The 22,757-nt window shown below is 51.0% G+C and overlaps 1 protein-coding gene across 1 annotated transcript in view; it reads left to right on the top strand.

Moving 5' to 3' along the window:
* Positions 1-135: 135 nt before the first annotated feature.
* The window catches only part of Kmt2d (lysine methyltransferase 2D), a 39,288-nt gene continuing 16,666 nt past the window's right edge, over positions 136-22,757 (top strand). The window contains exons 1-36 of the mRNA XM_090325176.1: positions 136-761; positions 1,004-1,130; positions 1,296-1,519; positions 1,622-1,731; positions 1,880-2,042; positions 2,368-2,533; positions 2,634-2,748; positions 2,874-3,031; positions 3,239-3,384; positions 3,518-5,083; positions 5,171-6,279; positions 6,706-6,816; positions 7,151-7,261; positions 7,791-7,895; positions 10,084-10,265; positions 10,456-10,620; positions 10,715-10,824; positions 10,922-10,969; positions 11,764-11,985; positions 12,201-12,320; positions 12,408-12,512; positions 12,744-12,874; positions 12,959-13,106; positions 13,261-13,326; positions 13,468-13,578; positions 13,774-13,911; positions 14,005-14,089; positions 14,306-14,547; positions 14,634-14,707; positions 14,905-14,955; positions 15,070-16,884; positions 16,996-17,178; positions 17,254-17,390; positions 17,623-19,520; positions 22,355-22,478; positions 22,592-22,676. Of these exons, the coding sequence (XP_090181302.1) occupies positions 668-761; positions 1,004-1,130; positions 1,296-1,519; positions 1,622-1,731; positions 1,880-2,042; positions 2,368-2,533; positions 2,634-2,748; positions 2,874-3,031; positions 3,239-3,384; positions 3,518-5,083; positions 5,171-6,279; positions 6,706-6,816; positions 7,151-7,261; positions 7,791-7,895; positions 10,084-10,265; positions 10,456-10,620; positions 10,715-10,824; positions 10,922-10,969; positions 11,764-11,985; positions 12,201-12,320; positions 12,408-12,512; positions 12,744-12,874; positions 12,959-13,106; positions 13,261-13,326; positions 13,468-13,578; positions 13,774-13,911; positions 14,005-14,089; positions 14,306-14,547; positions 14,634-14,707; positions 14,905-14,955; positions 15,070-16,884; positions 16,996-17,178; positions 17,254-17,390; positions 17,623-19,520; positions 22,355-22,478; positions 22,592-22,676 (10,545 nt within the window). The 5' untranslated portion in view covers positions 136-667. The remainder of the gene's footprint in view (positions 762-1,003; positions 1,131-1,295; positions 1,520-1,621; positions 1,732-1,879; positions 2,043-2,367; positions 2,534-2,633; positions 2,749-2,873; positions 3,032-3,238; positions 3,385-3,517; positions 5,084-5,170; positions 6,280-6,705; positions 6,817-7,150; positions 7,262-7,790; positions 7,896-10,083; positions 10,266-10,455; positions 10,621-10,714; positions 10,825-10,921; positions 10,970-11,763; positions 11,986-12,200; positions 12,321-12,407; positions 12,513-12,743; positions 12,875-12,958; positions 13,107-13,260; positions 13,327-13,467; positions 13,579-13,773; positions 13,912-14,004; positions 14,090-14,305; positions 14,548-14,633; positions 14,708-14,904; positions 14,956-15,069; positions 16,885-16,995; positions 17,179-17,253; positions 17,391-17,622; positions 19,521-22,354; positions 22,479-22,591; positions 22,677-22,757) is intronic.

The following is a 22,757-nucleotide window of genomic DNA, read 5'->3' as shown; positions in this document are numbered from 1 at the left end:
CTTAAGGCCCACTTCTGTTAACTACTAGGGGACATCTGAGGAGGAAGGGCAGTTGGCGTTGCTAAGGGCAACAACTTGAGGCCTTCATTCTAGGTGAGATTCAGGCCTCACTTAGGGCAGGGAGCAGGGACAGTTAGGGCAGGAACTATATTTGGGTGGATTTTTTTTTCTTTCTGTTGTGATTAGGATATCTTTGTTAAACCAGTAAAGATTGTGGAGATCTATCCATAGCTAAGCTTTCATTCCAATAATGTATTCTGTCTCTTGAATAGGACTCTGCAGATGGGAGAGAGATTTTGGCTTGACTCAGACTTCTTGGGCTGGCGCTGATAGACCTGTAGGATAGTAGCTACCTAAGACCTGAGGTCAAAGGCCAGAGGATAGAACCCACAAGCAGCCAGGAGCTCAGAGATGAGGCAGAGGGTGGTAGTAGATGTGCTTCTAGTTGAATGCTATTTTTCTGGGAACTTTTATGGAGGAGTCTGGAAATCCAAAAGAGAAGTTTATTCCTTGAGAGTCCAGATTAGAAAAGGATTTGTGTTTATCTGGGGAAGAACTAGGCAGTGGTACAAGAGTTGGGGAGACTAACTCTTCTTATTGTTACAGTTTGTAGGTAAGACTTAACTCTGATATCTGAAGGGTACTGATCATATAGCTATGTCTTGATATGAACAGGTCTCCCCGAGAGGGCCCTGCCCAGTCGGAGAGAGGGATGGACAGTCAGAAGCCGCCTGGTGAAGATAAAGATTCAGAACCGGCAGGTGAGTTGCCCAAATCCTGGGTTTGCTGACAGCTTTTGGCTTTTATAGGTAGCCTTATATTTCTGATCTTGGCATAAGGATGAGCTAAGTCTGTGTAATAGGTGATTGAGAGACTTCGTTCTTTGAGAGAGCAGTTGAAATGCCATCTCTTGTGATCAGCAGAGGGTTTTGGATAATCTGGAGTCTGGTGAATGGACTTAGTATCAAGTGAGGCTAATGTGCTGCTCTGTCTGTTCATTCAGCCGATGGACCTGCAGCCTCCGGGGAGCCAGGTGCCACTGAGCCAGACCTTCCCATCCCATGTGTGGGGGAGGTCTCTATTCTCAGTTCTGGGAGTCCCAGGCTTCAGGAACCTCCCCAGGACTGCAGGTAACTTATTTGCGAGGAATTGGTCATAAAAGGTCACACGAGAATTTTGTGGCTTTAGCACTTCAAGGAAGAGGATTTAGGAAATGAGTGTTTGGAGGGCATAGACATGCCAAATCCTGGGGTCGTCAGGGGCACGGCATGGTACTGATGATTGTGTATCCACAGTGGGGGTCCAGTGCGGCGCTGCGCTCTCTGTAACTGTGGGGAGCCCAGTCTGCACGGGCAGCGGGAGCTACGGCGCTTTCAGTTGCCATTTGACTGGCCCCGGTCTCCGGTGGTGTCCTCGGAGGGGAACCCAGGTCCCAGTGAGGCAGTACTGCCCAAGGATGACCTGTCGAAGATTGGTTTCCCTGAGGGCCTTACACCTTCCCACTTAGGAGAACCTGGAGGTAAGTGAGGGAAAGTGGGACAGAAAATGAGATAGGGACTGAGCTAGCAGTCATTTCATTGTTAATTCTTTCCTCTCTCTTTACCTCTTCCCACCTGTAAAGGATCCTGCTGGGCACACCATTGGTGTGCTGCGTGGTCAGCAGGTGTATGGGGGCACGAGGGCCCAGAACTATGTGGTGTGGACAAGGCCATCTTCTCAGGGATCTCACAGGTAGGACTAAGGCCAAAGGTATTGCATAGATGAAGCCAGGGCTGGTGGACTTCTGATTCAGAGTAGAAGGAGAAGGACCATGGGCTAGTATCTATACTGTTTGTCTTGGGGAAGCTGGCTGATGCGAGGCTTCTTCTCATCCTGGCAGCGTTGCTCTCACTGCACCAGGCTCGGTGCCTCCATTCCTTGCCGCTCACCTGGATGTCCACGGCTTTACCACTTCCCCTGTGCAACTGCCAGCGGTTCCTTCTTATCCATGAAAGCACTGCAGCTGCTGTGCCCGGAGCACAGTGAGGGGGCTGCACATCTGGGTGAGAAATCCTGTCATTTGGACATAGAGCAGCTGAGGGGCTAAATGCGTTGTGGATTTTGCATTGTGCTGAGGGGATTCCTCAGTGTTTAATGTGCTCCCCTAAAATGGATATGAACTTTTTGAGTACGGAGACTTTGCCTGACAGATTTACTCTGGCGTTTGTGATCTCTAGAATAGTACCTGGCATACATTGGGCAAGCGCTTAGTAACTATTCGCAGCTCATTCTTGAGCACAGAAAACTTGTTACCTATACCAGCACTGTGCTGAGTGTGCAGAGACTGTTAACCACAAAGTTGACTTGTGCTGTCTGTCCCTACTGCAGATGAGGCACGCTGCACTGTATGTGAGGGTCCCGGGGAGTTGTGTGACCTGTTCTTCTGTACCAGCTGTGGCCATCACTATCATGGGGCCTGCCTGGACACTGCTCTGACTGCCCAAAAGCGTGCTGGCTGGCAGTGTCCTGAATGCAAAGTGTGCCAAGCCTGCAGGTAAGAATAGGAGGGTCTGAGGAAAGCCTTTGGCAAAACACAGGTTAGGGTTGAACATGATGGCAGGAAGACTCCTGTAATGTGCCCTGTGCTCCTGTAGGAAACCTGGGAATGACTCTAAGATGTTGGTCTGTGAGACATGTGACAAAGGATACCATACCTTCTGCTTAAAACCACCCATGGAGCAACTGCCTGCTCACTCGTGGAAGTGTAAGGTAAACATCTGCTAATTCTGCCTCTGGTAGCTTTTCCAGTGTCCTTGTGAGGGCTAGTCCTATGCTCTTCTCTGGTCTCGACTGTCAGTTTGACAAGAGACTGTTTTGCCTGCTTCCTCCCTTAGACATGCCGGGTATGTCGGGTCTGTGGGGCAGGCTCAGAAGAGTTGACTCCCAACTCTGAATGGTTTGAGAACTACTCCCTCTGTCACCGCTGCCACAAAGCCCAGGGAGGTCAAGCTGTCAGTTCTGTTGCTGAGCAGCATCCGCCTGTCTGTAGCAAGTAAGTGGTGTGAACTGCTTGAGGTTGGGAATGCGGGATCTGAAGGACTGAGATTGGCAGGGGCCATGGTAAAGCAAGTGGAATTTTCAGAGGAAAGCCCTAAGGTGGGCAGTGCAAATCCTAATATTCATGCCTCGCCCCAGCGTACTCTCTAAGAGTTCTTAGCTGGCGAGAGCCACAGTGCCTGCTCCCCTGTACCCTCTGCAGATTTTCGCCCCCAGAGCCTGGTGATATCCCCACTGATGAGCCCGATGCTCTGTACGTTGCATGCCAAGGGCAGCCAAAGGGTGGGCACGTGACCTCTATGCAACCCAAGGAACCGGGGCCCCTGCAATGTGAAGCCAAACCACTAGGTGAGTAGGGTTTGAGGGTCCCTGAAATGAATCTTTTGTTCTGTGGCCAGAGACAGTTTTTGCTTTGTCTTGGACTCTGTTCTTTGTGGAGTAGATCTGAGCTAGGTAGGACTATTGTGTATTGTATCTGCAGGGAGAGCAGGGGTCCAGCTTGAGCCCCAGTTGGAGGCCCCCCTAAGTGAGGCGATGCCACTGCTGCCCCCACCTGAAGAGTCACCCTTGTCCCCACCACCTGAAGAGTCACCCACATCCCCACCACCAGAGGCATCACGCCTGTCCCCGTCACCTGAGGAGTCACCTGCATCCCCACCACCGGAGGCCTCACGCCTGTCCCCGCCACCTGAAGAGTCACCTCTTTCTCCGCCACCTGAGGAGTCTCCTCTGTCTCCCCCACCTGAATCATCACATTTTTCTCCACTGGAGGATTCTCCTTTCTCTCCACCGGAAGTATCACCCCCATCTCCGGCACTTGAGACGCCCCTTTCTCCGCCACCTGACCCTTCACCCCTGTCTCCACCATTTGAGGAGTCTCCTCTGTCCCCTCCACCTGAGGCATTGCCTACTTCCCCACCACCTGAAGCTTCTCGCCTATCACCACCACCTGAGGAGTCCCCCATGTCCCCCCCACCGGAGGAGTCCCCCATGTCTCCGCCACCTGAGGCATCTCGTCTGTTTCCACCATTTGAGGAGTCTCCTTTGTCCCCTCCACCTGAGGAGTCTCCCCTGTCCCCACCTCCTGAGGCATCGCGCCTGTCCCCACCCCCTGAGGACTCACCCATGTCCCCACCACCTGAAGACTCACCTATGTCTCCCCCTCCTGAGGTATCATGCCTGTCACCGCTGCCTGAGGTGTCACACTTATCCTCCTTACCTGAGGTGTCACGCCTGTCCCCACCGTCTGAGGAATCTCCTTTGTCCCCACCGCCTGAGGAGTCTCCCACGTCACCCCCACCTGAGGCTTCACGCCTATCTCCACCACCTGAGGATTCCCCCAGATGCCCACTACCCGAAGACTCACCTGCGTCACCACCACCAGAGGACTCGCTCATGTCCCTGCCGCTGGAGGAATCGCCTCTATTGCCACTGCCTGAGGAGCTGAGACTGTGCCCCCATCCAGAAGAGCCACACCTGTCACCCCAGCCTGAGGAGTCCCAAGTCTGTCCCCAGTCTGAGGAACTGCACCTGTCCCCTCAGCCTGAGGAACTGAGATTGTGCCCCCAGCCCGAGGAGCTGCACCTGTCCCCTCAGCCTGAGGAGCCATGCCTGTCTCCTGCGCTTCAGGAGCCCTGTCTGTCCTCTCAGCCAGAGGAGCTCCACTTGTCCCCTATGCCTGAGGAACCATGCTTGTCCCCCCGGCCTGAGGACCTGCACCTGTCCCCTCAGCCTGAGGAGTTGCACCCGTCTTCCCAGCCTGAGGAACCTCAGCTGTCTCCTATGCCTAAGGAGCCTGACCTGTCCCCCCAGCCTGAAGAAAAACACCTGTCCCCTCAGCCTGAAGAGCTGCCTGAGGAGCCAGGCCAGTGTTGTGCACCTGAGGAATTGCCCTTGTTCTCCCAGTCTGGGGAGCCACCCTTATCCCCCTTGCTTGGAGAGCCGGCCCTGTCTGAGCCTGGGGAACCACCCCTCTCCCCTCTGCCTGAAGAGCTGCCCTTGTCCCCATCAGGGGAACCATCCTTGTCACCTCAGCTGATGCCACCAGGTAAGGGGATGTTAGTGCCCCCTTACTCTGGGACGATCTTAAGTCTTTATGGCACATCTAATCTAAGCTGTTCTTTTTCTCTCCCAGATCCTCTTCCTCCTCCACTCTCACCCATTATCCCAGCTGCGGCCCCACCAGCCCTGTCTCCTTTGGGGGAGTTAGAGTACCCCTTTGGTGCCAAAGGGGACAGTGACCCTGAGTCGCCATTGGCTGCCCCCATCCTAGAGACACCTATCAGCCCTCCACCAGAAGCTAACTGCACTGACCCTGAGCCTGTGCCCCCAATGATCTTTCCTCCATCTCCAGGCTCCCCAATGGCACCCACTTCTCCCATCCTGATGGAGGCTCTTCCTCCGCCATGTTCGCCGCTCCTTCAGCATTCCCTGCATCCCTCAAACTCCCCTCCTTCACAGTGCTCCCCTCCTGCTCTTCCACTGTCTGTTCCCTCCCCATTGAGTCCCATGGGGAAGGCAGTGGAGGTCTCAGATGAGGCTGAACTGAATGAAATGGAAACTGAAAAAGGTCCAGAACCTGAGTGCCCAGCCTTGGAACCCAGTGCCACCAGTCCTCTCCCCTCCCCCATGGGGGACCTGTCCTGCCCTGCCCCTAGCCCTGCCCCAGCCTTGGATGACTTTGCCAGTTTAGGGGAAGATGTAGTCCCTCTGGATGGGACTGATGTCCCTGATTCACAGACAGAGGCTGGACAGACTCATGACATTTTGGCTAGTGAACTTAAAGGTTCCCCTGTGCTCCTGGCCCCTGAGGAGCTGGCCCCTGTGACCCCTATGGAGGTCTATGGCCCAGAATGCAAGCAGGCAGAACAGGATTCACCCTGTGAAGAGCAGGAGGAGTCCCGTGTACCAGTGGCTCCTACACCACCTACTCTCATCAAATCTGATATTGTTAATGAGATCTCTAATCTGAGCCAGGGCGATGCCAGTGCCAGTTTTCCTGGCTCAGAACCCCTGCTAGGCTCTCCTGACCCTGAGGGAGGTGGCTCCCTTTCTATGGAGCTGGGGGTATCTACAGATGTTAGTCCAGCCCGAGATGAGGGCTCCCTGCGGCTCTGTACGGACTCCTTGCCAGAGACTGATGACTCACTATTGTGTGATGCTGGGACAGCTATCGGTGGAAGCAAAGCTGAGGGGGACAAGGGGCGGAGGCGCAGTTCCCCTGCTCGTTCCCGAATCAAACAGGTGAGGGACTGTCTAGCTGCTACATGTGGTCAAAGTTATGCATTGTCAGGTATAGTTCTGTGCCACTAACGGATACCCTCACTGACTGAGATCCTTTAGTTCAGCTTTACTGAGGAGACCACTGATAAAAGAAGCAAATGATTTCTTTAGCCTCATGATTGCACAATAATAGAAATGGGACCATAGATGGGTTTTTCAAGTCATTATTTGTATTCTTTATTCCACTTGGGGGAAGAAAATGGGTCTGGGGTTGGAGCTCTCTACTTGTTGATTATTTCAAGAGCCTTTTCCCCCCCCCTGTTTGAATAGGACGCCTAGGTTTTTTTGTTTGTTTTTTTCTCATATAGTATTCATTTGTTTCTCTTCTCCCCTCCAAGCCTGTGAATCCAACATATGCTTCTATAATTGTCCTCTTCCTTTACTCAGGGGCGTAGCAGTAGTTTTCCAGGAAGACGCCGGCCTCGTGGAGGAGCTCATGGCGGACGTGGGAGAGGACGGGCCCGGTTAAAATCAACCACTTCTTCCATTGAGACTCTGGTAGTAAGAAGAGTCTTCCCATCCTCTAGACATGCTTCACATGGCCCCTTCATATTCAGCCTTTAAATCCTGCCAGTCCCCTATATATTTGCTTGTCTACCTGTTAGCCTAGGACCTGCCTAGCTAAGTCTGTCCCCCTGTCCACTTGGCCCCTAGGCTTCTCTGAAATCTCTGCCATTGAGTGGGGTCTCAGAGATCTCTTGAGTTTCATTTGCTTCTTAGTCCCAGTGTCTGGCCTTCAGCACTTCATACCTCCCAATACAAAGAGGAAGTTAGCTTAGTTGAAGCAGACTTACCTTCCTCACTTTTCTTTCCGTAACTCTCTCCCTTTAAGGTGGCTGATATTGATAGTTCACCCAGCAAAGAGGAGGAGGAAGAAGATGATGACACCATGCAAAATACTGTGGTTCTTTTCTCCAACACAGACAAATTTGTTCTAATGCAGGTATCATACTTGGCTAGGGCAGTCCTATTCTTGGCAGAGAGAGTTAACATATACTAAACTCTGTGTGTGTTTGTGTGTGTGTGTGTGTGTGTGTGTTTATGGGTATGTATTGGTGGGAAGGTAGATTGGAAACTCAGAGATCTACTTCTGGGGCTACCAGCTAATGAGAAAGCAGAAAATGGATCAATCCCACATATCAGTGCTATCAAAACTTTTGAAGCCCTGGGAGCCTAGAATAATCTTAAAGCTGGTAGAAATTTGTACTTTTATAACTATCACTTGAGTAGTCTTCTCCATCTTCCTGTCATTTTTTTTTTCCCTTGTGCCCATGTCAGATTAGATAAATTCAAATTAACCTGATCAAAGCAGTGAGCAGCATAAGGAGGAACACTTCTCTGGTTGCATAGGAAGGGTAGGGTCTGTAAGTGTCTTAATGCTGTGTGATATACTTCTGGCTCAGCATAGTGTAGGAGTTGGCTGGGATTGGGTAGGATGAGACTGGGACATCCATATTTCTTTTTTTTTTTAGGATATGTGTGTAGTATGTGGCAGCTTTGGCCGAGGGGCAGAGGGCCACCTCCTGGCCTGTTCACAGTGCTCTCAGTGCTATCATCCTTATTGTGTCAACAGCAAGGTAAGTTCAGGGCCCAAAATAACTAGTGTTGTTATCCTAGTGCCCTGTTCTGGACACATTACTTTTTCTTTTAGCATGTATTAATTGTACAAATGGATTTCATTGTGCTATGTCTCTACATGTATGTAATGTACTGGGATATAATTATCTTTCATGGCCTCACTATTTTATTTATTTATTTTTTGCCAGTGCCAGGGCTTGAACTCAGGGCTTGAGCACTGCCTTTGGGCTTTCTCAAGGCTAGAGTTCTACCACTTGAGCCACAGCACCACTTCCAGCTTTTTCTGTGTGTCTGGTAAAGGAGTATTGAACCTAGGGCTTTGTGCATGCTAGGCAGGCCCTCTACTATGCGCCCAGCCTCCCCCCGCCTTGCTAATTGTTTTCCCCCCAGTACCAGAACTTGAACTCAGAACCTTGATACCTGACTTGGCTTTTTTACTCATACCTGGTGCTCTTGTTACTTGAGCGAAACCTCCAGTCCAGTGTAAGATTTTGTAGGATGCCTTTTTGTTTTTTTTTGTTTGTTTGTTTTTGCCAGTCATAGGACTTGAACTCTGGGCCTGGGTGTTTTCCCTGAGCTCTTTAGCTTGAGGATACCACCCTACCCCTTGAACCACAGCCCCCCTTCTAGTTTTCTGGTGATTAATTGGAGATGAGTCTTATGGACTTTTTAGTGCCTGGGCTGGCTTTGAACTGTGACCTCATATCTCAGCCTCCTGAGTAGCTAGGATTACAGGCGTGAGCCACCATGCCTGGCCCTGGGATGCCTTTGAACCAGGATCTTTTAGGTCTTAGCCTCCTCCCTGTCACTTCTTACAGTGAATGTGGCTTATGTTAGTCATTCATAGTCCTTAGTGGTTATCAGATTTACCATAGGGAAAGTGCTTTGGAACTCAATGAATACTTGATCATTTCTTTAGTGAACAAAATCATGAGGTAACTCAATCCATTATAAATAATGACAAATCCAGCTGTTGGTGGCTCACTTTTGTAATGTTAACTACTCAAGATGAGATCTGAGGATTGAGGTTTGAAGATAACTCATGTAGGAAAGTCTGTGACACTCATCTCTGCTTAACCATCAAAAACAAGCAAAAAAAAAAAATGCTCTAGAAGACAGCTGTGGCACAGTGGTAAAGTGCTAGCTTTTAGCGCAGAAGCAAAGGGACAGATCTTAGGCCTTGAGTTCAAACCCTAGTACTAGTGCAAAAACTAACCAACAAATAAACAAAAACCCAAACAACTAGTCGAAGAGACATGGAGTATATACTGGAGATAGAACAAAAACCCATAATGTGTATCCACAAAGGGGAAATAGTGTATGTGTGTGTGTTTGGGGGAGAGGGGGCGCGGTCACAGGGCTTGAACTCAGACTGGGCGCTGTCCCTGAGTTCTTCAGCTCAAGGCTACAGCCTTGAACCAAGCCCCACTTCCCATTTTCTAGAGGTTAATTGAAGATAAGAGTCTCAGGTCCTTTTGTTCCCTGGGCTGGCTTTGAACCTTGATCCTCAGATCTCAGTCTTCTGAGTAACTAGGATTATAGGTTTGAGCTACCACACTCGGCAGAAGTAGTGTTTTTGAGCTAAGTATGATTAGTCATTTCAGGAGTACTACTTGGTAAATTAATCCACTGTAATAACCACTAACTTGAATTAGTAACATGTTCTGAAAGTTCAAGGGAATATGAATAGTTGTGTCTCCCTTCTTGTCAGATACACGGTTAAGTGCAATTGGATTCTACTCTCAAGATGAGGCAGTATCTAGTTAGGTTGTTCTGTGATCAGTGGAGGTCTCTGGGAGCCTATTGTTGTTGTTATTGTTGGTCATGGGGCTTGAACTTTGGGTCTGGGCACTGTCCCTGAGCTCTCCAGCTCAATGCTAGTGCTCTTCCACTTGAGCCACAGCACCACTTCTGGTGATTTAATTGGAGATTAAGAGTCTCACAGACTTTTGTGCCCAGGCTGGCTTTGAACCTTGATCCTCAGATCTCAGCCTCCTGAGTAGCTAGGATTATAGGCATGAGCCAGTGGCACCCGGCATTCAGGGAGCCTGGTTTTAGAGCCACCATTTTGTTGGTGAGAGTTCTCTATAAGCTTCCTTCTGTTCTGGCCTGTGTGTTGGGGTTCTTCCAGCCTGATATAAGTTCTGCTCCTCTGCCCACACTGAGGAAATTTGTCTTCCATACCAGATCACCAAGGTGATGCTGCTAAAGGGCTGGCGTTGTGTGGAGTGTATCGTGTGTGAAGTGTGTGGCCAGGCCTCCGACCCTTCACGCCTGCTACTCTGTGATGACTGTGACATTAGCTACCACACATACTGCCTGGATCCCCCACTGCTCACTGTGCCCAAGGGCGGCTGGAAGTGCAAGTGGTAAGGAGACCTGGGAGCTTTCAAGGAGCCTCCAGCTTGAAAGGATAGAGTGAGAGTGTATGGATGTTGCGTACCTGATGGAGGCTGTGTTTAGAGGCCCAGCTGCTTGTTTAGTTACCAGTGGGAACTCTTGCATTTGGATTCCTTGAGCATGTCAGGTGCTAAGGGTCTGTCTTTCTGCCCCTTCCAGGTGTGTGTCTTGTATGCAGTGTGGGGCCGCCTCCCCTGGCTTCCATTGTGAATGGCAGAATAGTTACACACACTGTGGGCCCTGTGCTAGCCTGGTGACCTGCCCTGTTTGTCATGCTCCTTATGTGGAAGAGGACCTGCTAATTCAGTGCCGCCACTGTGAACGGTAAAAACACTATTTAACCCTGCTATGTCAGCTTGACTCCACACTGTCATCCTGGCATTGCCTGTGCTCATTCCCCTTTGTCTACCTTTCCTAGGTGGATGCACGCTGGCTGTGAGAGCCTCTTCACAGAGGATGATGTAGAACAGGCAGCTGATGAGGGCTTTGACTGTGTCTCTTGTCAGCCCTATGTGGTAAAGCCTATAGGTGAGTATCAGGGGTTTGGTGGGGTGAGGAGGAGACAGGTATTTGTTTTTGGCTTTGGGACAGTGCCTCAAGCTGCCATGGATTGTCTTTTCCACAGTACCTGTTGCTCCACCAGAATTGGTGCCTATGAAGGTGAAGGAGCCAGGTAAGCCATGGAAATTTTGAATGCCAGAACAATATGAGACTATCCCAGCTCCAACACATTCCAACCTCATTTCACTTTAAAGGAGAACTAAGACCCAGAGAGGTTGAGTGGCTTGCCCAGTGTCACCTAGTAAGTTAGTGACAAAGTTATACTATAAGAACCAAGACCTCCAGTTTCCTAGACATGGTTCCTTTCGCCAGGCAACAGGACCTCTTTACAACCAGCAACTGATCTCTAGAGAGCACATCTCACAGAAGGGGAAGAGGGCTATCTCTTCTATTACGATCTCGGCACTAGTTCTAGCATCTGGAACAATATGCCAGCATTCAGCAAGTAGCATCCCTTTATCTCCTGACAGGGAATCTGTTTGGTGAACCTAAAGTTAATCCTGAGCAAGGCCAGGCTTCTAAAGTAACGGATACCTCTGTGAATCCCTTGAGTCACTAATGAAAACTCAGGCTTGGTACAGGGCCCCTATGGCTTAGGGTCAGGCTAGATGTTTTATTACTGCCTTTTTTTGGTGGGGGGCGAGGGCAGTCCTGTGGCTGAATTCAGGGCCTGGGCACTGATGTTGGGCTTTTTCAAGGCTAGTGCTCTACCACTTGAGCCATTGCACCACTTCTGGCTTTTTCTGTGTATGTGGTACTAAGGAATCTAACCCAGGCTTCATGCATTCTACCACTAGGCCATGCTCCCAGCCCTTATCACTACTTTTGTATCATCCGAGAACATAGGTTGAAATTTGGAGTCCTTGGGGCCTCCATCCAGAGACCATGTTCTCTCCCCTTGTCTAGAGCCCCAGTACTTTCGCTTTGAGGGTGTGTGGCTGACAGAAACTGGCATGGCTGTGCTGCGTAACCTGACCATGTCACCCCTGCACAAGCGGCGCCAGCGGCGAGGGCGGCTTGGCCTTCCAGGAGAGGCAGGGCTAGAGGGTTCTGAGCCCTCAGATGCTCTTGGTTCTGAAGACAAGAAGGATGGAGAACTGGACACGGATGAGCTGCTCAAGAGCGAAGGTTGGGCTGGGGAATCTTAGGAAGAGGCAGACAAAGCATGTGGGAGCTGGGATATTGAGTGGGGGCTGCATGGCCACTCATGCTTTCCCCTTCCAGAATTGTTGGTCTTACCCAAGTGGTTCTGTGGCAAGGTACTGGTCTTACTGGTCTCCCTCTGGCAGGATGACAAGTTAAAGGGCCCATATCTCTGGTCTGCCTCCTTCAACATAATACAGGTGGTGTGGAGCACATGGAGTGTGAAATTAAGCTGGAGGGCCCTGCCAGCCCTGATGTGGAACCTGGCAAAGATGAGACTGAAGAAAGCAAAAAACGCAAGCGCAAACCCTATCGGCCTGGTAAGCCCCTGGGATGCGGAAGGGAGTAGTAGGGGCAGTTCACCAGCTTCCTAGCAGCTTCTCATCCTGAGTTCCGCCTGCTCATAGGCATTGGTGGTTTTATGGTGCGACAACGGAAATCTCACACACGCGTGAAAAAGGGGCCTGCTGCACAGGCGGAGGTGTTGAGTGGGGATGGGCAGCCCGACGAGGGTGAGACGGGTGAGGGCACCAGTGGGGCCCGGGAGAAGGGAGGTGGGGTGGGTCACAGAACACATTGGGCATTGCCAGGGAGGTTTGGGCTGGGGGCTCACTGCAGTGGCCAAGGGAGTGGTGGGCCTAGCTGGCTTTGGGGAAAAGAGTAGACAGAAAATAATTCCCAGTGAAGTTGGGCACAGCATGCTGTGTCCCCAGGGAGCCTGAGCCACTTCATTCTGTCCCTAGTGATGCCTGTTGAGCTGCCTGCAGAGGGCTCTGCTGAACAGAGCCTTGCTGATGGGGATGAGAAGAAGAAGCAGCAGCGAAGAGGGCGCAAGAAGAGCAAACTAGAAGATATGTTCCCTGCTTATCTGCAGGTGGGTCTTGAGTTCCAATGGTTTGGAGGGAATATTGCTGCCCATAGGACATCAAGGAACTGTTTTTCCTGATTCCTTCCACAGGAAGCTTTCTTTGGGAAGGAGCTGTTGGACCTGAGCCGGAAGGCCCTTTTTGCAGTTGGGGCGGGCAGACCAAATTTGGGACTAGGGACTCCAAAACCAAGGGGAGATGGAGGCTCAGACAGGAAGGAGCCCCCTACACTGCAGAAAGGTTAGTTATGTGGGGATGAAGTGGTGTGAAGGGATCCAGCTTAACTCTGTGTGAGTTAAGGGTAGGTCAAGGGCCCTGACCTGTGAGGTTAGGGACCCATTCTGGGCAATAGATACTGTGTATCACTGATGGAAGTGGAAACTGTTACTTGTAGGAGATGATGGCCCAGATGTTGCAGATGAAGAGTCGCGTGGTCCTGAAGGCATGGCTGACACACCAGGTAAGAATTTATGGGGGAAAGAAGTCTTGACTTGGCTTTGCATCAACCAGTCCTGTTCTTTTCCTGGAGGCTAGACACTGTTCTATGCCCTGCTGTGGTTTGTGGTGAGCTCGGCTGATAGGTTTTTCTTGGCACTTGCAGGACCTGAGGATGGGGGTGTAAAGGCATCCCCGGTGCCCAGTGACCCTGAGAAGCCAGGCACCCCAGGTGAAGGGATGCTTAGCTCTGACTTAGACAGGATTCCCACAGAAGGTGAGGCTAAGAAGAGTCTTCTTCAAGTGGAAGGGTCTTCCATTGGAAAGCAGAAGGTCCTGTCTATGGGACTGATCTGTACAGCTGTCATGGGGAGTCCTGATCACCCTCTCTGGCTGTGACCATTTGTACATCTAAAGGGTCCTGTGAACCTCCAAGTGTTTCTTAGCAGTGTCCTTGATGATTTCCCCGTAGAACTGCCCAAGATGGAGTCCAAGGACCTACAGCAGCTCTTTAAAGATGTCCTAGGTTCTGAACGGGAGCAGCATCTGGGTTGTGGAACTCCTGGCCTAGAAGGGAGCCGTACACCACTGCAGAGGCCCTTTCTTCAAGGTGATAATAGAGTGGTTTGAAGGCTTCTGTGGTTGCATTTGCTCCCAAGGTAGGCTACTTGCTTCCTTTTCTCTGATCCTGTCCTTTTTGTAGGTGGACTCCCTTTGGGAAATCTATCTTCCAGCAGCCCAATGGATTCCTACCCAGGCCTCTGCCAGTCTCCCTTTCTGGATTCTAGGTTGGTATCTGTGCTTAACTTTAGTGGGTAGTCCCCATTTTCCCTCCCCTCCAACCTGGTCCCTACCTTGCCATCACTGTAGTGACTGCTGCTCTCATTCTCTTGTTGGTGGCCACACTTTTGAGGCAGGGTAGTGGCCTAGGGATCTGGGCCATTTGTCTAGGGTGGGTCTTAGCATCCCTGTCCCTCCTGTGACTCTCTGCCCCTGCGCCCCAGGGAGCGCGGGGGCTTCTTTAGCCCAGAACCCGGTGAGCCAGACAGCCCCTGGACAGGATCGGGAGGCACCACACCTTCCACACCTACCACCCCTACCACGGAGGGTGAGGGCGATGGGCTTTCCTATAACCAGCGGAGTCTGCAGCGTTGGGAGAAGGACGAGGAGTTGGGCCAGCTCTCCACCATCTCACCTGTGCTCTATGCCAACATCAACTTTCCTAATCTCAAGCAAGATTATCCAGGTATACGTGGGATTAAGGCAACAGAAATGGTCAGGTGGAGGGGTCATCTGTTGAGACTAAAGTAACTCAGCCCTTCTGCCTTCCAGACTGGTCTAGTCGTTGCAAACAAATCATGAAGCTCTGGAGAAAAGTTCCAGCTGCTGACAAAGCTCCCTATCTGGTAAGTCAGAAGGGAGCATAGGCTATCCTGGGAACCAAAATGGAGGGAGGTCTCTGGGATGTTCACCTTTACTGCCTTTAAAGAAGCTAGGCCTGGGAGACAGGCTTCCGAGCAAGGAGTGTGAGTGACACTGTAAGGGATGAAGGGTGGGCTTGAGATGTGAGTGCTAAGCAATACATGTACCCTGTGTCCCTCAGCAAAAGGCCAAAGATAACCGAGCTGCTCATCGCATCAACAAGGTGCAGAAGGTGAGTGGAGATTAGACTGCTCCAAGCCATCTCGGTGCCTTTTCTGGAGTTGGGAGTGTGAGGATCTTGCCTCTAACAGAGCCTGATTGCTCTGTGCTTGCTCTCCTCCTGTAGCAGGCTGAGAGCCAGATCAACAAGCAGACCAAGGTGGGCGACATAGCCCGTAAAACTGATCGACCGGCCCTCCATCTCCGCATTCCCCCCCAGCCAGGGGCACTGGGCAGTCCGCCCCCCGCTGCGGCCCCCACCATTTTCATTGGCAGCCCCACCACCCCCGCCGGCTTGTCTACCTCTGCGGATGGGTTCTTGAAGCTGCCAGCGGGCACGGTGCCCGGCCCCGACTCACCTGGTGAGCTCTTCCTCAAGCTCCCACCCCAGGTGCCTGCCCAAGTGCCTTCGCAGGACCCCTTTGGACTGGCCCCTGCCTACGCCCTGGAGCCCCGCTTTCCTGCAGCACCACCCACCTATCCCCCTTACCCAAGTCCAACTGGGGCCCCCACACAGCCCCCAATGCTGGGTGCCTCATCTCGCCCAGGGACTGGCCAGCCAGGAGAATTTCACACTACCCCACCTGGCACTCCTCGACACCAGCCCTCTACACCTGACCCCTTCCTCAAACCCCGCTGCCCTTCACTGGACAACCTGGCTGTGCCTGAGAGCCCAGGGGGAGCAGGAGGCAAGACTTCCGAGCCCCTGCTCTCACCCCCACCTTTTGGGGAATCCCGGAAAGCCCTAGAGGTGAAGAAAGAAGAGCTTGGGGCATCCTCTCCTAACTATGGGCCCCCGAACCTGGGCTTTGTTAATTCACCCTCCTCGGGCCCCCACCTTGGTGGCCTGGAGTTAAAGGCACCTGATGTCTTCAAAGCCCCCCTGACCCCTCGGGCATCTCAGGTAGAGCCCCAGAGCCCAGGCCTAGGCCTACGGCCCCAGGAGCCACCCCCTGCCCAGGCTTTGGCCCCTTCTCCTCCCAGCCACCCAGAGGTCTTTCGCCCTGGTTCCTACCCTGACCCCTATGCTCAGCCCCCATTGACCCCTCGGCCCCAACCCCCACCCCCTGAGAGCTGCTGTGCCCTACCCCCTCGCTCATTGCCTTCAGATCCTTTCTCCCGAGTGCCAGCCAGTCCTCAGTCCCAGTCCAGCTCCCAGTCTCCATTGACCCCTCGTCCTCTGTCCACTGAAGCTTTCTGCCCATCCCCTGTCACCCCCCGTTTTCAGTCTCCTGATCCTTATTCTCGCCCACCCTCACGCCCTCAGTCCCGTGACCCATTTGCCCCATTGCATAAGCCACCTCGGCCCCAGCCCCCTGAAGTTGCCTTTAAGGCTGGGCCTCTAGCCCACACTCCGCTGGGGGCTGGGGGCTTCCCAGCAGCCCTGCCCTCAGGACCAGCAGGTGGTGAGCTCCATGCCAAGGTCCCAAGTGGGCAGCCCCCCAGTTTTGCCCGCTCTCCTGGGACAGGTGCATTTGTGGGTACCCCCTCTCCTATGCGTTTCACTTTTCCCCAGGCTGTAGGGGATCCTTCCCTAAAGCCCCCTGTCCCTCAGCCTGGTCTCCCTCCACCCCATGGGATCAACAGCCATTTTGGGCCCAGCCCCACCTTGGGCAAGCCTCAAAGCACAAACTATACAGTAGCCACGGGGAACTTCCATCCATCGGGCAGCCCCCTGGGGCCCAACAGTGGGTCTTCAGGGGAGGGCTATGGGCTGTCCCCACTCCGCCCCACGTCCGTTCTACCACCACCTGCACCGGACGGATCCCTCCCCTACCTGCCTCATGGAGCCTCTCAGCGGGCAGGCATCACCTCTCCAGTTGAAAAGAGAGAAGACCCAGGGGCTACAATGAGTAGCTCTTTGGCAGTACCTGAACTCCCCAGTACCCAGGATCCAGGCATGTCCACCCTTAGCCAGACTGAGCTGGAGAAGCAGAGGCAGGTAAGTGAACTCCCCCCGGCTGCCCTTAGTAGGTCCTTCTGTCTTTATGCCAGCCAGCCCCATCTACCGTCAGAAGAGAATGGGGTTACTTCTCTTCTGTTTTCTGCACAGCGCCAGCGACTACGGGAGCTACTTATTCGGCAGCAGATCCAGCGCAATACTCTGAGACAAGAGAAGGAAACAGCTGCAGCAGCTGCAGGTGCAATGGGGCCCTCGAGCAACTGGGGTGCTGAGCCCAGCAGCCCTGCCTTTGAACAGCTGAGTCGAGGCCAGACCCCCTTCACTGGGACCCAGGTAGGTAGACTGGCAAGGGATGTCGGGGCCAGGATCCTGGAGGTGGCCTCACCTTCATCTACTTCTGTCTTCTAGGACAAGAGCAACCTTGTGGGGTTACCCCCGGGCAAGCTAGGTGGCCCCCTCCTGGGATCAGGGGCCTTCCCCAGTGATGACCGTCTCTCCCGGCCACCTCCATCAGCGACACCTTCCACTATGGACATAAATAGCAGGTGAGGCTCAAGGAGGTTCTTTGCAAGATAAACCGAAGGATCTAGTTTTAACAGCGCTGTATGTCTCTTCGGAGTTTCCCCTTCCCCTAATCCTTTCCTGATGTCACGTGCTCTTCCTCCTCATTCCTTCTGCCCTCATGGTTTTCATTTGGTCCTTTCTCATTGCTCTAAGCCCCTCTTCTAGTTTTCCATCTTGATTGCATCTCACTGACTTAACTGCATATTCTTCCAGGCAACTGGTAGGAGGCTCTCAGGCCTTCTATCAGCGCACACCCTATCCTGGGTCCCTGCCCTTACAGCAGCAGCAGCAGCAACAACAACAACAACAATTGTGGCAGCAACAGCAGCAGCAACAGCAGCAACAAGCAACAACAGCAACCTCTATGCGACTTGCTATGTCTACTCGCTTTCCTTCAACTCCTGGACCTGAACTTGGCCGCCAAGCACTAGCCTCCCCCATGGCTGGAATTCCTACCCGCCTGCCAGGCCCTGCTGAGCCAGTTCCTGGTCCGGCTGGTCCTGCCCAGTTCATTGAATTACGACACAATGTACAGAAAGGACTAGGACCTGGGGGCTCTCCATTTCCAGGTCAGGGTCCCCCTCAGAGGCCTCGTTTTTACCCTGTTAGTGAGGACCCTCATCGACTGGCTTCTGAAGGGCTTCGTGGCCTGGCAGTAACAGGCCTTCCCCCACAGAAACCCTCGGCTCCACTGGCTCCTGAATTGAATAACAACCTCCATCCAGCTCCCCACACCAAGGGTCCTGCCGTGCCAGCTGGCTTAGAGCTAGTCAGCCGGCCCCCGTCAAGTACTGAGCTTGGCCGGCCCCCTCCTCTGACCCTGGAGACTGGGAAACTACCCTGTGAGGATCCTGAGTTGGACGATGACTTTGATGCTCACAAGGCTCTAGAGGATGATGAAGAGCTTGCTCACCTAGGCCTGGGTGTGGATGTGGCCAAGGGTGATGATGAACTGGGCACCCTGGAAAACCTGGAGACCAATGATCCTCACCTGGATGACCTGCTCAATGGAGATGAGTTTGACCTACTGGCCTATACTGACCCTGAGCTAGACACTGGGGACAAGAAGGACATCTTCAATGAGCACCTAAGGCTGGTGGAATCAGCAAATGAGAAGGCTGAGAGAGAGGCTCTGCTTCGGGGGGTAGAGCCAGGACCTTTGGGCCCTGAGGAACGCCCACCTCCTGCCACTGATAACACAGAGCCCCGTCTGGCATCTGTGCTTCCGGAGGTGAAGCCCAAGGTAGAGGAGGGTGGACGTCATCCTTCCCCTTGCCAGTTCACCATTACCACCCCTAAGGTCGAGCCAGCATCTGCTGCAACTTCTGTTGGCCTGGGTCTGAAGCCAGGACAGAGTGTGATGGGCACCCGGGATACCCGGATGGCCACAGGGCCATTTTCCAGCAGTGGTCACACAGCTGAGAAAGGCCCCTTTGGGGCCACAGGGGGACCACCAGCTCACCTGCTGACTCCCAGCCCACTTAGTGGCCCAGGAGGGTCTTCCCTTCTGGAGAAGTTTGAGCTAGACCCTGGGGGCCTGACTTTGCCTGGTGGACAGACAACATCTGGGGATGAATTGGACAAGATGGAGAGCTCACTGGTAGCCAGTGAGTTGCCCCTGCTTATCGAGGACCTGTTGGAGCATGAGAAGAAGGAGTTACAAAAGAAGCAGCAACTTTCAGCACAGCTACAGCCTGCCCAACAGCAGCAGCAGCAGCAGCAGCAGCAGCATTCCCTGATGTCCACACCAGGCCCTGCCCAGACCATGTCTTTGCCACATGAGGGCTCTTCTCCCAGCTTGGCTGGGCCTCAGCAGCAGCTTGCCCTGGGTCTTGGAAGTACCCGACAACAAGGATTGAGCCAACCACTGATGCCAACACAGGCACCAGCTCATGCTCTCCAGCAGCGGCTGGCCCCATCCATGGCCATGGTGTCCAACCAAGGGCATATGCTAAGTGGACAACATGGGCAAACAGGCTTGGTGCCTCAGCAGAGCCAACAGCCAATGTTAGCACAGAAGCCCTTGGGTACCATGCCACCTTCCATGTGCATGAAGCCCCAGCAGCAAGCCATGCAGCAGCAGCTGGCAAACAGCTTCTTTCCAGATACAGGTAATGTCAACTCTTGGCATAGTTGAGTTGTTTAGAATTGATTATTATTAGTAGTAACCTTAAGATAAGCCCCTAGTAAAGAGATGGGGCACAAAGAGTTTTGCTAAACACCAAAGCTAATGTAGGTAGAGCATGGTAGCTTTTTTTCTCCCCCCAGTCCTGGGACTTGAGCTCAGGGCCAGTCCTGGTGTTTGAACTCAGGGCCAGGGTATTGTCTTTGAGCTTTCTCAAGGCTAGCACTCTATCACTTGAGCGACAGTGTATGTGATACCGAGGAATCGAACCCAGGGCTTCGAGCATGTTAAGCAAGCACTACCAGTAGGCCAGGCTCCCAGCCCACAGGGTAGCTTTTTTTTTTTTTAAATATTGTATTTTATTGTCAGGAAAATATATAGAGTTACATTTACATTTATATATAACAGTTACATTTATCTATAATAGTTACATTTGTCAACACAGGGTAGCTTTTAAGAAGGGAAGTGACATCCTGGCACTGGTGGCTCACGTCTGTAAGTAATCCTAGTGGAAGTTAGCCTGGGAGGAAAGTCTGTGAAACTCCTTATATCTAATTAACCACTGGAAGTGGAGCTGTGGCTCAACATGATAGAGTATTAGCATTAAGCCAAGAAGCTCAGGCTCTGAGTTCAAGCTTCATACTAACCAAAAAACAAAAAGGAAGTGACAGTTCTGATATATAGTATATAGGTAGGTAGATAGATAGATAGATAAATGAGTGGAATGAATGAATGAAGCTTGATTAGCAAAGGCTTTGTGGCTATGGTCAGGCTAGAAGTTTAGGACTTGGGGGGAAAAAGAGGTGAAGGTAAATCAATGTAATGTAGTTAAGTGAGAGGATGGAGATTGTCTTGGCTTTACTTGGAAAAAGGTATGGAATGTTTGGAGAAAATGAGTGAAGTTAGAGAAGTGAGGCCGTGCGTATTACCATGATTTTGGAAAGAAATAAAAGCCTGTGGGTATGGCTTGAGTGATACAGCACTTAGTTAGCATGATGTTCTGAGTCCAGACTTCAGGACTGCCTAAAAAAAAAGTAAGGCTGTACTGTAGAAGACCAAGTTATAGCACCATTTACTGAGTAATTGCTATTTGCCAAGCAGTCCTTTATCCTCATTGTCTATTTTTATCATCTCAACAGACATTTTACATAGGTAAACTGTTGTCTTTGATTACAGAGATGAAATTGAGGCATAGAAAGAAGTTCAATAACTTGTATAAGTTTATACAGTGGCTGGGAATGTGGCCTAATAGTAGAGTGCCCGCCTAGCATGGGTTTGATTCCTTGGTACCACATAGGCAGATAAAGCCAAAAATGGTGCTGTGGCATAAGTGGCAGAGTGCTACCCTTGAGCAAAAAGTGTCCAAGGACAGGCTCTGAGTTCAAGGCCCCAGGACTGGCAAAATAAATAGGAAGATAATAAATAAATTAATTAATTAACAAATTATTAATAATAAAAGATTACACAGTAATAGAGCTAGATCTGATCCCTGGTAATTTTCTTAACTACCTCACAATTCTGGACCAGTGAGACTGGCTAATCCATTAGAACATGGGGAATCAATTCCATTTTCTGAGCAGTGTCGTGGAGCCATGAGTAAAGTATGCAGTTTTAGGAAGATTTTGTTTTGGGAAATGGCTTATGTATCTATCTCATCTAGGACTTGGGGCAGGGAGAAGGTCTATGTGCTGTTCCTGACCTTTTTTGTTCAAGGCTAATTCTATATCACTTGAGTCACAAATCTACTTCAAAGGTTTTATTGGTTAATTGGAAATAAGAGTCTCATGAACTTTCCTGCCCTGGCAGGCTTTGAGCCATGATCCTCAGATTTTTGCCTCCTGAGAAGCTAGGGTTATAGAGGTAAACCACCAGTACCCAGCCTTTATTTATTTATTATTTGTTTGTTTGTTTGTTTATTTATTTATTTATTTATTTATTTATTTATTTTTATGGTCCTGGTATTGGGATTTGAACTCAGGACCTTATCTTGATCAACTTTTTCACTCTACTGCTGGTATTCTACACTTGCCACATCTCTACTTCTAACTTTTTGCTGGTTGATTGTCGATAAGAGTCTGGTGGATTTGTCAGTCCCAGCTGGCTCCAAACCATGACCCTCAGATTTCAGCCTCCTGAGAGGCTCAGCTAAGAGTTTTTTTTTTTCTCTTCTTTTTAGACCAGGCTTCACTGTGTAGCCTAGGGTGACTTGTAACTTATGATTGTCTTGTTTCAATTTCTCAAGTGTTGGTATCATAGAGATACGCCACCAAGCCCAAACAAACAAAACAACAACAACAAATAGAACTGTTAGAATAATGAGTTTCTGGGTGGTTCCTTTTTGTGTCCCAAACAGTTCTGCTATCTGTGGCTTTGCCACAGTGGCACTAAGTATACTACTTTGGAAAGTACTTTCCACTTCATAAAGTATACCTATATTCTTGTCACATACAATCCTCTACAGCTACATTAGGTAAGCTAAGTAAGGATCATGATCTATATCAAATAGAGATAAACTGAGGCCCAGAGTAGTAAAGTGATATTGATCTGTTAACAAATATTTACTGACTCATTTCCTTGCAGTGTACAAGAGAAAACAGGACCACATATCCTGGGAATAATAGAACTATATCTCCAGGCTGCCCGGCTCCTAGTTTAATAGACCTTCTGCTGGGCTGTATCATTGTTCTGTGTGCCTTGGTGAAAGTCAGGGTGTTAGAACAAATAGGAATCATACAATGAAGCATTGACACCCCCTCTCCCTACCAAAAACAAAAGTAAACTAAACAAAAAACCCAGCTCATTTGACTCATACCTCTCCAGATCTGGACAAATTTGCTGCAGAAGATATTATTGATCCTATTGCAAAGGCCAAGATGGTGGCTTTGAAAGGCATCAAGAAAGTGATGGCTCAGGGCAGCATCGGAGTGGCACCTGGCATGAACAGGTAAGACTCTGGGATGTGGTGAGACTGGCCCTTTTCTTTCCCAGCCACATTTCCCTTCTTGACTTTGTCTTCTTCCATACGTATTCGTTCCTCCATGCTTTTATGAACTCCAGGCAGCAAGTGTCACTGCTAGCTCAGAGGCTCTCTGGGGGATCCAGCAGTGATCTGCAGAACCATGTGACACCTGGAAGTGGGCAGGTAAGTGATGGTGGTAGTAGTTGTGGTGGAGTAGGAACATGTGTATTATGCATTTCTTAGTACCTGGCATGGAACAACAAT

The sequence above is a fragment of the Megascapheus bottae genome, chromosome 2, assembly GCF_031878675.1.
Source record: "Megascapheus bottae isolate mThoBot1 chromosome 2, mThoBot2.hap1, whole genome shotgun sequence".
Lineage (NCBI taxonomy): Eukaryota > Metazoa > Chordata > Mammalia > Rodentia > Geomyidae > Megascapheus > Megascapheus bottae.
The sequence above is the reverse complement of the archived record's forward strand: the minus strand, read 5'-3'. Positions and strand labels throughout refer to the sequence as shown.